This window comes from Mobula birostris, chromosome 2 (genome assembly GCF_030028105.1).
Source record: "Mobula birostris isolate sMobBir1 chromosome 2, sMobBir1.hap1, whole genome shotgun sequence".
Taxonomy (NCBI): domain Eukaryota; kingdom Metazoa; phylum Chordata; class Chondrichthyes; order Myliobatiformes; family Myliobatidae; genus Mobula; species Mobula birostris.
Window position 1 is genome coordinate 10,415,593 of NC_092371.1, and position 14,976 is coordinate 10,430,568.

Here is a 14,976-nt window from a genome sequence, read left to right on the forward strand (position 1 = left end):
AGTGATCACACTACTAAATCTCTCCTCTCCTACCTTAAATCTGTGCCCTCTCATCTTCGATTTCCTTTCCCGGGGCGGGAGGGGGAGGTTAAATACTGTGTGCATTCACCCTGCCTACGTGCCCCGTGAATGCATCCCACACTTTGGAAAAATTGGTTGGTAAACCTACGCTTACCATTCATGAACATAACAAGATGCTGTGGAAACGCCAGCATTTATCACTCATTCTTAACCAGGATGAGGGAGCATATCACTCCTGTCCTAACTACTCTGCACTGGCCTCCTGTATCTTTTAGAATTGGTTTTAAAGTTCTCTTGCTTGTTTTTGAAACTCTCACTGCTCTGGGATCGGGGTACATCACAGAATCGTTTTCATTTTAGTTTTATAATCCTGTTCAAGCTCTCAGGTCTTCTTCCGCTGGTCTCTAAAATTTAAGCAATTCCCCTCAAAAGATAATTTTATAACAACGCTTCAAAACTGGGGAGTTGAATACCTAAAACTGAAAGGGATGCAGACTCAGTTGACAGTTTTGAACGCCAGTTCAAAACCTATTTGTTTAACCTTGCTTTTAACTAACATCTTTTTGCTTTTATTTATATGTTTGCCCTTTATCCCTTTTTGTGAAGCACTTCAAACTACATTGTTTATATGAAAAGTGCTCAATAAGTAAGTTATTGTTATGAATAAGCCTCAGAAATTTTGCATTTGCCTATCCCCTCCTGCTGATGTTAATCTCGCCATTCTGGTTGACAGAGAACTGTAGAATATTATTAGTCCTTTGTGCTACCTAGATGTTGCTTTGCATGGAGACCCCTCATCAGGACTAACTGAAAGAAGAAATCATAAGAGATTTGAAAGTGGGAGGGGGAAAGGGAGATCCGAAATGATAGAAGACAGGAGGGGGAGAGATGGAGCTAAGAGCTGGAAAGTTGATTGGCAATAGGGATACGAGGCTGGAGAAGGGAGAGGATCATGGGACGGGAGGCCTAGGGAGAAAGAAAGGGGGAGGAGAGCCCAGAGGATGGGCAAGGAGTTACAGTGAGAGGGACAGAGGGTCAGCTTGCTCCTGCCCCACTGAACTCATTTATGCACACCTCAACACTGTTTTATCCCCCCCGTTCAATCCCTTCCCACCTATGTTCGTGACACTTCTTACGCTCTGAGCTTTTTCAATGATTTTAAGTTCCCTGGTCCCCACCACTTTATTTTCACCATGGATGTCCAGTCTCTATATCCTCCATCCCCCACCAGGAAGGTCTCAAAGCTCTCCGCTTCTTTTTGGATTCCAGACCTAACCAGTTCCCCTCTACCACCACTTTGCTCCGTCTAGCGGAATTAGTCCTTACTCTTAATAATTTTTCCTTTGACTCCTCCCACTTCCTCCAAACTAAAGGTCCCAGCTATGCCTGCCTTTTTGTTGGCTTTGTGGAACAATCCATGTTCCAAGCCTATACTGGTATCTGTCCCCCACTTTTCCTTCGCTACATCGTCTTCTCCTATCACTTCGGATCTCCTCCTCCCCCTTCCACTTTCAAATCTCTTACTATCTCTTCTTTCAGTTAGTCCTGACGAAGGGTCTCGGCCCGAAACGTCGACTGTACCTCTTCCTAGAGATGCTGCCTGGCCTGCTGCGTTCATCGGCATTTTTTGTGTGTGTTGCTTGAATTTCCAGCATCTGCAGATTTCTGCCTGTTTGCATCAATGTAAACTCAATGTATTCTGATAGTGATCTATAAAACTATTTAAAACACTCAGCGTGCAACACCCACAAAATGCTGGCATTTAAATAACTTTCAGTCCTCTCCTGAAGATACTTAATCTCCGAAGTCTGCTCCCATCCAGTCAACCCACACTCCCTCCTGTATTTCAACTCAAAGAAGGGGAAAGAAGTGGTAGGTGGAATATAATGCAGCGAAGAGCATGATCATGCACTTTGATAGAAGGAACAAAGACGTGAACTACTTTCTAAATGGGGAGAAAGTTCAGAGGTGAAAAGGCCCCTGGGAGTTCTTGTGCAGGATTTCCTAAAGGTTAACCTGCAGGTTGAGTCGATGGTGGGGAAGGCAAACGCAATGCTAGCATTCATTGTGAGAGGACTAGAATACAAAAGCAGGGATGTAATGCTGAGTCTTGGGTCAGACCACGTTTGGAGTATTGTGAGCAGTGTTGGACCCCCTATCAAAGGAAAGATGTGCCGGCATAAGCCAGGGTCCGGAGGAGGTTTATGAAAATGATGTGAGGAATGAAAGGGTTAACCTCAGCACCTGTACTTGCTGGAGGTTAGAAGAATGAAGGGGGATCTCACTGAAATCTATTGAATACTGGAAGGCTTAGACAGAGTGGATGTGGGGAGCCTAGGAATAGAAGGGACAGCCTCAGAATACAGAGACAGAGACATCCACTTGTTGCTGCTGTTCAGTCATTTTGTCGAGTCCGACTCTTCGTGACCTCATGGACCATGGATTGCCAGGCCTTTCTGCTGCTGCCCAGGTTGGGCCCCGGCCGGGTTTGAACTCGGGATCATCTGCCTTGAAGTCCAGTGCTGATGCCACTGCACCAGCAGCCATTTTGGTGAGGTAAATTGCTTTTGCCAGATGATGGTGATCTGTGGAATTCATTGCCACAGACAGCTCTGTAAGCCAGGTCTTTGGGTATACTTAAGGCAGAGGTTGATAGGTTCTTGATTCACCAGGGCGTCAAAGGTTACAGGGAGAAGGCAGGACACTGGGGTTGAGGGGGGAAGCCATGATGAAATGGCAGAGAAAACTCGATGAGCCAAATGGCCTAATTCTGCTCCTATGTCTTATGGTCTAACCCCATGTGTCTCCTCAATCCCTCCAATCCCTCATTATCCACGGCACGGACCTCACCTCAGCCTTGGATGTACTGAGACTCGGCCTCTCGTGGGGGGGGGGGGGGAATAGAATTCCCAGACTAAAAACCACAGAGTGAAGGAACAGCCAAATCTGAATGCTTATTACATCGTGGGCCCATCCCTCCCCACCACCAGTCGTATCGACAGAAGATGCTCAAGAGGGTACCATCCATCGTCAAAGATCCCCCACCATCCGGGCCATGACATCTTCTCACAGCTCCCGTCGGGCGGGAAGTGCAGAGGCCTGAAGTCCCACAGCACCAGGTTCAGGAGCAGACAGAAACACACCACAGCGCGCTGGAGGAACTCAGCAGGTCAGGCAGCATCTATGGAGGGGAATAAACAGTTGGCGTTTTGGGCCGAGACCCTTCACCAGGACTGGAAGGGAAGGGGGCAGAAGCCAGAATAGGAAGGTGGGAGGAGGAAGGAGTACGAGCTGGCAGGTGAGAAGTGAGACCGGGTGAGGGGGAAGGTGGATGAGGGAGGAGAGGATGAAATAGGGAGCTAGGAGAGGATAGGTAGGGCTAAAGAAGAAGGAATCTGGTAGGAGCAACACTCACAACATGCTGGAGGAACTCAGCAGGTTGAGCAGCATCCGTGGAAATGATCAGTTACTTCCGGTAATTCCCTCCCCCTCCCTTCTCCTATCCCCAGACATCCCACCTCTCCCGAAAGTTCCGGGAGTCTCCTGCATATTAATAGTGGCTCCCTGATGCCCGCAAATTATATACAATGTCCAGAAATCAATTTTTTTGAGAGCGAGAGTAAGAGAGAGACCACGAGAGAGACCACGAGAGCGAGCAAGCGATAGAGAGAGAGAGAGCGCGCGCGAGAGCACGCCATGGCAGAGTGTTCCAAAAAAAGAAAATATAAAACGTACGTCACCCCAGACTACACTAAAGTGTACCCCTGCCTAATAGGGGTCAAAAATAATGACAGTGTTGCTCGCTGCACTGTTTGCAACAGTGACTTTTCTATTGCCCATGGTGGGTTAAGACTGTAAAAGACATGTTGAGGTGAGTTTAACAGGTGTCATTCGTTCATTAGCATAGCTAACGTTATTTAAACTAGCTGGCTAGCTGCTAAGGAGCTACTCTATTGCAGACGTCCCACCTCTCCCAGAAGTTCCGGGAGTCTCCCGCAAATTGATGGTGCTACCTCCCTGAAATGAGTTTTTGCAGAGTGGGATGTCTGTATCTCAGTTTCACTCTGCCCCCTTCCCCAGCTGCCTACTACCTCCCTCATGGTTCCGCCTCCTTCTACTACCCATTGTGCTTCCCCCTATTCCTTCTTCGCCTTTCCTGCCTATCACCTCCCTGCCTCCCCTCCCCCACCCCTTGATCTCCCCCCCTTACTGGTTTTTCACCTGGCACCTACCAGCCTTCTCCTTCCCACCCTCCCCCCACCTTCTTTATAGGGCCTCTGCCCCTTCCCCCTACAGTCCTGACGAAGGGTTCCAGCCGGAAACGTCGACCAATCGTTTCCACGGATGCTGCCCGACCTGCTGAGTTCCTCCAGCGTGTTGTGAGGGTTGCTTGGACCCCAGCATCTGCAGAGCATTTTGTGTTTAGGAATCTGGTAGGAAAAGGGAGTGGAACATGGAAGAAATTGAAGGAGGAGGGGAGCTTGAGGGAGGTGATGGGATGAGAGGGAAACTACATCGTGGAATGGAAAACGAGAGGGGGAGGGAAGAAATTATCGGAAGTTGGAAAAACCCATGTTCATGCTGTCAGGTTGGAGGCTACCCGGATGGAATATGAGGTGTGGCTCCTCCAACCCAAGTTAGGCCTCATCAAGGCAGTAGAGGAGGACGTAGAGACGTGTCAGAATGGGAATGGGGAGTCAGATTGAAACGGGTGGCCACCGGAAGATCCTGCCTTTTGCGGCGTGTGGAATGAAGGTGCTCGATGAAGTGCCCCCACCCCCCACCAGTCTGTGTTAGGGCTCACTGATGTAGAGGAAGCCATACTGGGATCAGTAGGTACAATGGATGACCCCGGCAGGCTCACAGGTGAAGTGTCACCTCACCTGGAAGAGTTCAAAGTAAATTTATTATGAAGTACATTCCTGTGACCATTAAAAACACAATAGGATCAATGAAAGACCCTACCCAACGGGGCAGACAGACCACCAGTGTGTAAAAGATAATAAATTGTGCAAATAGAAAGAGGTAAATAATAATAAATAAACAATAAATATCGACAACATGAGATGAAAAGTCCTTGAAAATGAGTCCATTGGCTGTGGGAACACTTCAGTGTTGAGGATAAGTGAAGTTATCCCCTTTGGTTCAAGAACCTGATGGTTGAGGGGTAATAACTGTTTCTGATCCTGGTGGTGAGGGTCCTGAGGCTCCTGTACCCTCTTCCTGATGGCAGCAGTGACAAGAGAGCATGGTCTGAGTGGCGGGGGTCCCTGACGATGGATGCCGCTTTCCTGTGACAGTACTCCACATAGATGTGCTCATTGGTGGGGAGGGTTTTATCCACGATGGACTGGTCATATCCACTACTTTTTGGAGTATTTTCTGTTCAAGTGGATTGGTGTTTCATGATGCAACCGGTCAATATATTCTCCACTGCACATCTATAGAAGGTTTTGTTCTGTTGGTTCCTGTGATCTGGGATGTTTTGAAGGAGTGCACGTTGCAAGTTTCTATCTATTGAGAATTGCTTCTAAATGGTAAGTTGCACAGCCCCTCAGCTTGTTGTAACATGAACAAAGTCACCAGAGAGAGTGACTGAAGCCAGCGGATATAGCCTGGTTTACGAGCAGGCATTATATTGAGACACTTTCAGAGGACGAGGCCTGCTTGATCCAATATTGCATGACATTTTATGTGCTAAAGATCAAAGGACAATTCTACAATGCTTCCTTTGAATTACGTAGAACTTTCACACCCCCTTTTCGCGCCCACACTCCAAAGTGAATGTTCATCAGCATCGTCTGGTTTTTCAATTAACTGCTGTTCGCAGCTCTAGGAACCTGCTGTCCAGGGCTGCATTTTAAATTCGATGTACAGTCCATGTTCAGCTCTAAAGACTGGTTGCTGAAGTTGATATTTTGCTATACACACTAAGCCCAGGATATGCCCCAACACAACTTCACAACCCCATGCTGATCATCACCTTTGAGAGTTTATAAGGCATTGTTTAGACCACTCTTGGAGTACTGTGAGCAGTTTTAGACCCCTTTATTATGAAAGGATGTGCTGGCATTGGGGAGGGTCCGGAGGAGGTTCACGAGAATGATCCCAGGAATGAAGGGGTTAATGTGTGAGGAGCAATTGGTGGTGCTGCAATCTCGAAGAATGAGGGATATTGAATATCCCTGTTGAATATTGAAAGGCCTAGATAGGGTGGATATGGAGAGGATGTTTTCTACAGTGGGGGAGTCAAGGACCAGAGGGCACAACCTCAGGTTAGAAGGAGCTCCCTTTAGAACAGAGATAAGGAGGAAATTTTTTAGCCACACAGTTTTGAATCTGTGGAATTCATTGCCAAGAACAGCTGTGGATGCAAAGTCATTGGGTATATTTAAAATGGAGGTTGATTTTTGAGGGCACCAAAGGTTACGGGGATAAGGCAGGAGAATGGGGTTGAGAGAGGTAAAAAGTCATCCATGATGGAATGGCAGAGCTGACTCGATGGGCTGAATGGCCTAATTCTGCTCCTGTGTCTAAGACTGAGGAACTGATCGTGGACCTCGGGAAGGGGTAGTCAAGAGCACACACACCAGTCCTCAGTGGTGGAAAGGAAAGGGTGAGCAGCTTCAAATTCCTGAGCATCGACATCTTGAAGATTCATCACGGTTCCAACGTGGTGATACAAGTGTGAAGAAAGCAGGGCTGCGACTTTTCTTCCTTGGGGCTTTGAGGAGATTTAGGACGTATTGATGGGAGGGGAGATAAGGGAAAATGTCCAGGGTGGGTGGGGGTCTTTGATGATGCTGGATGCCATCCCAAGGCGCAGGAAGTACAGGCAGACTCTATGGAGGGCTGGCTCGGATCTGCTTTTAGAGGACTCTACAGTTCATTTCTGTTTCTGGGTTCTATTTACAGCTTTTTTTGAATTGCTATTTTGTGCGATTCTGATCGGTGCGGACTCTCTGCAGCCTGCGGTCAACGAATGACAAGACGCTAAGTTGAACTGAACTGAACTACGCTGAACATTGTTTTCAAAGTTCGATGTGCAATTTTCTGTGTGTTATTCGCTCGTTTTCTGGCCGTTTGCGCGATTTGTTCCTTTGTGTTGTGCCCGTTGGGTGTTTGATGTTTACTTTGAATGGGCTCCATAGCGTTTCTTTGTTTTGTGGCTGCCTGCAGGCAGATGAATCCTATCGTTATCTATCACACATATATATAGGCATCCGTTAGTCTCATGAGACCATTGGAAGGTTTGTGCCTTGGAAGGTTTCCAGGGCAAGGTTGTATGGAAGCATGCTGCAAGTCTCCCCTCTCCACGCCACCGATGTTGTCCAAGGGAAGGGCATTAGGACCCATACAGCTTGGCACCGCAGAGCAATGTGTGGTTAAGTGCCTTGCTCAAGGACACAACACACTGCCTCAGCCGAGGCTCGAACTAGCGACCTTCAAATCACTAGACGAATGCCTTAACCACTTGGCCATGAATGCCATATGTACTTTGTTAATAAATGCACTTTGAACCTTTGGAGGTCTGTGTCGCACTGTATAACTCTTTGACTGTAGAGAGGGATTTTTGGGGTTGTAACATATCTGTTGAAAGGCCTGGTGAGGCTTTTCTTGAACCCGGAACTCAAGGGATCCTGAAGCTGCTGTAATTCTTCCCTTCTCTTCTCTTCATCTGCCCACCATCTCCCTCTGGTGCCCTTCCTCCTCCCCTTTCCTCCATAGTCCACTGTCCTCTCCTATCAGATTCTCTCTTCTTCAGCCCTTTACTTCTTCCACCTATCACCTCCCAGCTTCTTACTTTATCTCTCACTCTCCCACCAACCTGGTCTCACCTATCACCTGTCAGTTTATCCTCTCCCCCGCCACCTGCTTATTCTGGCTTTGTCCCCCTTTCTTTCTAGACCCGAGGAAGGGCCTCAGCTCGAAACGTCGACCGTTTATTCCTCTCCATAGATGCTGCCTGACCTGCTGCGTTCCTCCAGCATTCTGTGTGTGTTGAACCTGGGGGTGTGGGTCTTCAGGCTCCTGTACCTCCTGCCTGAGGGCAGGATCGAGAGGAGGGCACGACCTGGATGGTGCGAGTCCCACTGCTGAGATATCACCTCTCGTAAGGTGTTCCTCGATAGTGGGGAGAGCTGTACCTGGGATTGAACTGGCTGAGTCTCACCGCTCTCCGCAGCCTCTTGCAACCAATCAGAATGTTTTCCACCGTACATCTGTATAAGCCTCGTCAGAATAACGTAACATCAACGAAACCTAATATCTAGGTCACAATAATTTATGTTAATTTATGTCAATTTATGTCTGTCATCTTGGTATTACTCCTGTAAAGAACTCAATGGCAATAAAGTTGAATTTGCATTATCTCCTAATAGATGAAAAACCTTGTATATACTCAGGCTTTTAAACTGTTTTGAAATTCGTCGCTTCCGCTTGACAGTCTGAGAACCTCAGAAAAGAGAATTTGACCGACCCCTTGATATTAACAAGGATAGTCTTCCGTGAAACCATGAGTTCACCTCTGCTCGGCTGTGCCGACAAAACAAACCCGCGCGCTGCAAGTCTTTCCAAACGGGATCCGTAGAGTGCGAGGGGTACCGGGAGATGTAGTTCAGCTCTGGAGCAGCAACGTTGGGTGGAGTGGCCGGTGGTTTGCGACGGAACTACAACGCGGACGAGCCTGCGCACGGAGTCGGCAGCCGAGGGCCTGGGAACCGGAGTGGGTGTAGGACCGGGACCGGGAGCTGCCACCGCCACCATGAACGTGGTGCTGGCTGTCAAGCAATATGTGTCCAAGATGATCGAGGAGAGCGGGCCCGGCATGAAGGTGCTGCTGATGGACAAGGAGACGGTGAGAGGCACTGGCGAGGGAGCGCCATACCGTCTATAGGCAGTGCTGAGGAAGTGGGCACAGTCCATGGGATGGTGGGAGGGAGGGTCGGTCGCGGGACGGGGGGCGGCGGGATGGGAGGGTCGCAAAGTCCCTTCCCTTTCTCCCCTGCACTACGGAGGGGGGCGTGGAGGGTTGTCGCGCCATGGGAAGGATATTTAAATATCTCTCAGTGCTCTTTTAAAGATATTAACCCTTAAAGTCTGCTCCCATTCTGTAAACCCAGAGTCATAACTCTCTCTCTCTATCCTGTCCTTCCTATCTCATCATTCATGGGTCTTAACCTTGGATGCAATGAGCGACCGACCACTCTGGTTCGGGGGGCGGGGGTGGAGATAATTCACGGATTGACAACCCTTAGACGGAAGGAAACTCCAAATCCTAAATACTCAACTCATCACAGTCACATGCCTCCCCTCCATCAGTAGAGCGCCTCAAGAAGGCAACATCCTTCAGAGATTCTCACCATCTGGCCAGGCCATCTTCTCTCAGGAGGTGTAGAAGCCTGAAGTCCCACGCCACCGGGGTTCAGGAGCACAGAGGATTCTGCAGATGCTGGAAATCCACAGTGACACAGACAGAATGCTGGAGGAACTCAGCAGGTCAGGCAGCATCTATGGAGAGGAATAAAGAATTGATCTTTCAAGCCGAGACTCTTCATTAGGACTGGAAAGGAATGGAGAAGGAGCCAGAATAAGAGGGTGAGGGGAAGGGAAGGGAAGGAGTACAAGCTGGCAGGTGATATGTGTGATCGGATGAGGGGGAAGGTGGGACCTCCACTTATTCTAGCTCCCCTCTTACCCCTTCTCACCTCCTTTGGTTCCCCTCCTCCTTCCCTTTCTCCCATGGTTTGCTGTCCTCTCCTATCAGATTCCTTTTTAAGTGTTTTACCTCATCCACTTATCCCCCCCCCCCACACCCAGCTTCCTCCTCACTTGGAGAATGGAATCATGGAAGAGGGAGAGGAGATAGAGTACTGGAAGTTGGAGAAATCGATGTTCATGTCGTCAGGTTCAAAGGTCAAATTTAATGTCAGAAAAACCTATACAATTTACATCCTGAAGTGCTTTTTCTTCGCAAGCATCCATGAAAACAGAGAAGTGCCCCAAAGGATGAATGACAGTTAAACGTGAGAACCCCGAAGTCCCCCCCAGCTCCTCCCCCAGTGCGTAAGCAGCAGCGAGCAACGATCCCCCTCCCCCACCAGCAAAAAAAATCACGCATCGGTACCGTCACTGAGCCCAAGCGTGTGCTAAGCAATAGCAGACACAGACTAAAGTTACCCTAAAAGCTTCGCATTTCATCTGACATTCGACAAACCACAGGTTCTTTCTCTCCCTGGCAAGGGAGAAGGAGGTGTCCCCCATTTTCACAGCGAGCGGAAGACATAACAACAACCCTCTGGTTTACGATGTTAAAAGTCCATTTTGTCGCTTTTTTCGAGCTCTGTGCCCGAAGATTGCAAAGACCTCAGGTCTTCGGGCCCACAGCGAAAGATTTTCCGGCCTCCCCGACAACACACGAGTCTCCTGCCATGACACCGACCCTTGATCCGCCCGTCTCCAGAGCCCCGAGATCTTAGACTCCCGAACACGATCGAGATTCTCAGGCCAAACTCTTGGCACGTTGAATAACGGTCAGTTATGGAACCCTGAGAACGGATCCCATTCCCGCAAAGAACTGAAGCCTGCGTGTAACTCCAGGTCAGGGTCTTCAAAAGAACCCCGAAAGGGAAAAATAAAGATATTAAAGGTAGAAATAGAGCTGTTTCTGAAGGTGGAAGCAATGGAGTTGCCGTTAGGCGCCATTATCCCACCTGAGCTCCTCCTCATTTCATTGGAGGTGTCTCTGATAGGATATGAGGCATTGCTTCTCCAGCCTGAATTAGTCCTCGTGGCAGTCAAGGAGGCCAAGGACCAACATGTCGGATTGGGAATGGGAAGCTGAATTGAAAGGGGAAGCCACTGGGAGCTTCCAGTGGAGGCAAGGCTTTCTCACAGGGGGTGATGGATGTGTGGAGCAGGCTGCCAGGGGAGATGAGTACAATTTACATGAATAGGAGGAGATTAGAATGATATGAGGGAAATGGGACAGCATCGGTGAGTTGGGCCAAAGGGCCTTTTTCCCTTCTGTACAACTGTGTGAAAAAGATCTCTCCTAGGAACTCTCCACACTGACTTGCTATTTATTTATTTATAAGACCATAAGATAAGAGCAGAATGGGGCCATTTGGCCCATTGAGTCTGCCCCGCCATTTCATCATGGCTGGTCCACTTTCCTTCTCAGCCCCACCTCCTGTCTTCTCCCCGTATACCTTCACGCCCTGACTAATCAAGATTCTATCAATCAATAATCTATTGATCAAGATTCTATCAATCATCTAAATAATCATTTATTTATAGATACAGCATGGAATAGGCCCTTCCGCAATTTACAATGACCAATTGACCTACTAAGTCTTTGGACTGTGGGAGGAAACTGGAGGACCGAGAGGGAACCCAGGCTTTCATTGGGATGACATACATCTTCCAGGTGGCGCCAGAATTGAACCCTGAACTCCAACGCGCAGAGCTGCAGTAGCGTTGTGCTAACCGCTACGTTACCGTGGCGCTCAATGTCTAAGACACACTCACCATAGGAGTAAAGTGTTTACAGTCTACTGTATATACCCCTCATTGTGCAGTCAGTTCACCTCTCAGCCTCCTCTGCTCCAGGGAAACCAAGCCCAGCCTGTCCAATCTCTCCGTGTAACTGTAATGCTCCAATGTCCTGTGAACCCTCTCTGGAACGTCGACTGTGGTTTTTTTCCCCTCCCCACCTGCGCTGCCCAACCTGCTGAATCTTTGTCCATCCCGCAGTGGGACCGCCTGTGCCGCCTAGTGGCTGTCCCTGGGATCCAAAGTCAAGGTCAGGTTTATCGTCAGACGCTCAAATACAGGTGGGCACAGTTGTGTACTTGGGCAGCATCAGAGGCATATACCATCAGATCAACAGCGTTCACCAGAAGAATGTGAATTATACAAGAAATGACACGATTAGTGTAAAAGATGCAGTCCATTGTAGTACAAAGTGGGCATAATGTGGCGGTACTGAGGTAGTATTTATGGGTTTGTTTTATTTTATTTAGAGATATAGCATCGTTAAGTAAGGCCAAAGGGCCTTTTTCCATTCTGTACGACTCTGAATGATCCTCTTCATCAGATCCTCTCCACACTGGCCCATTTTCCACCAATTGACCAATTACCCTACTAATCGATGTGGACGAAACCCATGCGGTCACGGGGAGAACGTAAAAACTCTTTACAGACGGCAGCTGGAGTTGAACCCGGGTTGTTGGCGCTGTAAACCATTACGTTAACCGCTGTGCTACCATGCCTTTTGGTTCAAGAACTGAATAGTTGAAGGGAAGTAGCTGTTCTTAGTGTGGGATTTCAGGCTTCCGTACCTCTTAAAATCTACTGAATGAATCTGCCCCTCCCCCCGCCGAGCAGGGTGTTTCACCCACCCACCACTCTCTGTGTTCTTTAAAATGTCATTCTCTGACATTCCCCGCCTATATTTTCCTCCAATCACCTTAAAATCATGCCCCTTGTATTAGCCACCGTGATAGTCTTTGGGCCAAACACTGATGGGTAGGATTAGCTTAGACGGGAGTTTTAAACATTTCTTCCCCAAGGCAGTTATTCTGTGGACGTGAACGGGACACCCGGATGGTATGTTGTCTCCTAGGTGCCAGGGTCAGGGATGTCTCAGATTGAGTCCACACCATTTTAGAGAGGGAACCAGATGTCTTGGTACATGTTGGTACCAATGACGTAGGAAAGAAAAGCAAAGAGGTCTTGAAAGGAGAATTTAGAGAGCTAGGTAGAAAGCTGAGAAGCAAGACCTCCCGGGTAGTAATTTCTGGATTGCTGCCTGTGCCAGGTGCCAGTGAGGGTAGAAACAGGATGAATTGGCAAATTAATGCGTGGCTGAGAAGTTGGTGCAGGGGAAAGGGCTTCAGGTTCATGGATCATTGGGATCTCTTCTGGGGGAGGTATGACCTCTTCAAAAGTGGCGGATTGCACCTGAACCTAAGGGGAACCAAGATTCTCGCAGGCAGGTTTGTTAAGCTGTTGGGGAAGGTTTGAACTAATTTGGCAGGGGGGTGGAAACCAAAGAGAAGGGACTCAGGATAGGACGATGGTAAAAAAAAGCAAAGATAGCATGCAGTCAGACTGTCAGGAAGGGCAGGCAGGTGATAGGACAGATAGGTCTGTTGCAGCCAACAGGCTGAGTATCAAATAATTCGGGATACAGAATCAGAAAGGATAGCAAATACGGTTCTCAAGGAGTTGTATCTAAATACGTGTAGTATAAGAAATGAGGTGGATGATCTTGTTAAAATATTACAGATTGCCAGTTATGATGTTGTGGCCATCACTGAATCGTGGCTGAAGGATGGTTGTACTTGGGAGCTGAATGTCCAAGGTTACACGTTGTATCGGAGGGATGGGAAGGTAGGCAGAGGGGATGACATCGCTCTGCTGGTAAAGAATGGCATCAAATCAGTAGAAAGATGTGACATAGGATCAGAAGGTGTTGAATCCTTGTGGGTTGAGTTAAGCAACTGCAAGGGTGAAAGGACACTGATGACAGTTATATACAGACCTCCCAACAGTGGCTGGGAGGTGGACCACAGATTACAACAGGAAATACAAAAGGAGTGTCAAAAGGGCAATGTTATGATAGTTATGGGAGATTTCAACATGCAAATAGGTTGGGAAAATCAGGTTGGAAATAGATCTCGAGAGTGAGTTTGTTGCATGCCTACGAGGTGGCTTTTTAGATCAGTTTGTCGTTGAGCCTACCAGGGGATCAGCTATACTGGGTTGGGTGTTATGTAATGAACCAGAGGTGATTGGGGAGCTTAAGGTAAAAGAACCCTTAGGAGGCAGTGATCATAATATGATTGAGTTCAACTTGAAATTTGATCGGGAGAAAGTAAAGTCTGACGTAGCAGTATTTCAGTGGAGTAAATGAAATTACGGTGATATGAGAGAGGAGATGGCCCAAGTAAGTTGGAAGGAGCTGCTGGCGGGGATGGCAGCAGAGCAGCAACGGCGTGAGTTTCTGGGAAAAATGAGGAAGATTGCAGGATAGATGTATTCCAAAAATGAAGAAATACTCAAATGGTAAAATAGTACAGGTCCACAATCCCTTATCCGAAATTCTGAAATCCAAAAAGCTCCAAAAACCGAAGTTTTTTCCGCCAACAGCTGACGTCACTCAGGTGTGTCGTGGCAGCACCAGCAGAGGCCGCCAGACGTCAGTTGTGGCTCAGCGCTCGTACTGGTTACACGTGCATTTGCTGTTCGCTGATATTTTGTGTTCACTGTTGACTTTGTGTTTAATTTCACTGTGAAAATGTCAAAAAGAGCTGCAGATACCCCTATGGGTAACAATGAGAAAAAGAGAAGGAAGCATCTATCATTATCAGTAATGCAGAAAGTGGAGTTACTGCAGAAGCTTCATTGTGGTGTGTCTGTGTGGCGTCTTACTGAAGAATATGGTGTTGGAACTACCACTGTATATGATTTAAAGAAACAGAGAGACAAATTACTGAAGTTTTATAGTGACAGTGATGTTCTACATTTATTCCAATAAATTATTTACCATGTGTTTGATTCGGTTCGTTTGAAGCTGTATATTTTTATGTTTTATTGAATTTTTTTTTCTTGTTATTCCCTAAGCAATACAGTATAACAACTATTTACATAGCATTTACTTTAGGTATTATAAGTAATCTAGAGATGGTTTAAGGTATACGGGAGGATGTGCGTAGGTCTGGAGCTCCGCTGGGTCCTAAAGTGCACCTGCACTGAGGCAGGTTAAATAAGGGACTTGAGCATATGTGTTTTTGGTATCCGCGGGGGGTCCCAGAACCAATAAGGAGGGATTCTGAAATCCGAAAAATTCTGAACTCCGAAATGCAACTGGCCCCAAGGATTTCGGATAAGGGATTGTGGACCTGTACAACCATGGCTGACAAGGGAAGTCAAAGCTAATGTAAAAGCAAA

General features: G+C 47.7%; 1 protein-coding gene across 1 annotated transcript in view; it reads left to right on the top strand.

The window, feature by feature from the left end:
- Positions 1-8,660: 8,660 nt before the first annotated feature.
- The window catches only part of vps45 (vacuolar protein sorting 45 homolog), a 47,736-nt gene continuing 41,420 nt past the window's right edge, over positions 8,661-14,976 (top strand). Inside the window, exon 1 of the mRNA XM_072282754.1 lies at positions 8,661-8,878. Coding sequence (XP_072138855.1) covers positions 8,786-8,878 — 93 coding nt within the window. The 5' untranslated portion in view covers positions 8,661-8,785. The remainder of the gene's footprint in view (positions 8,879-14,976) is intronic.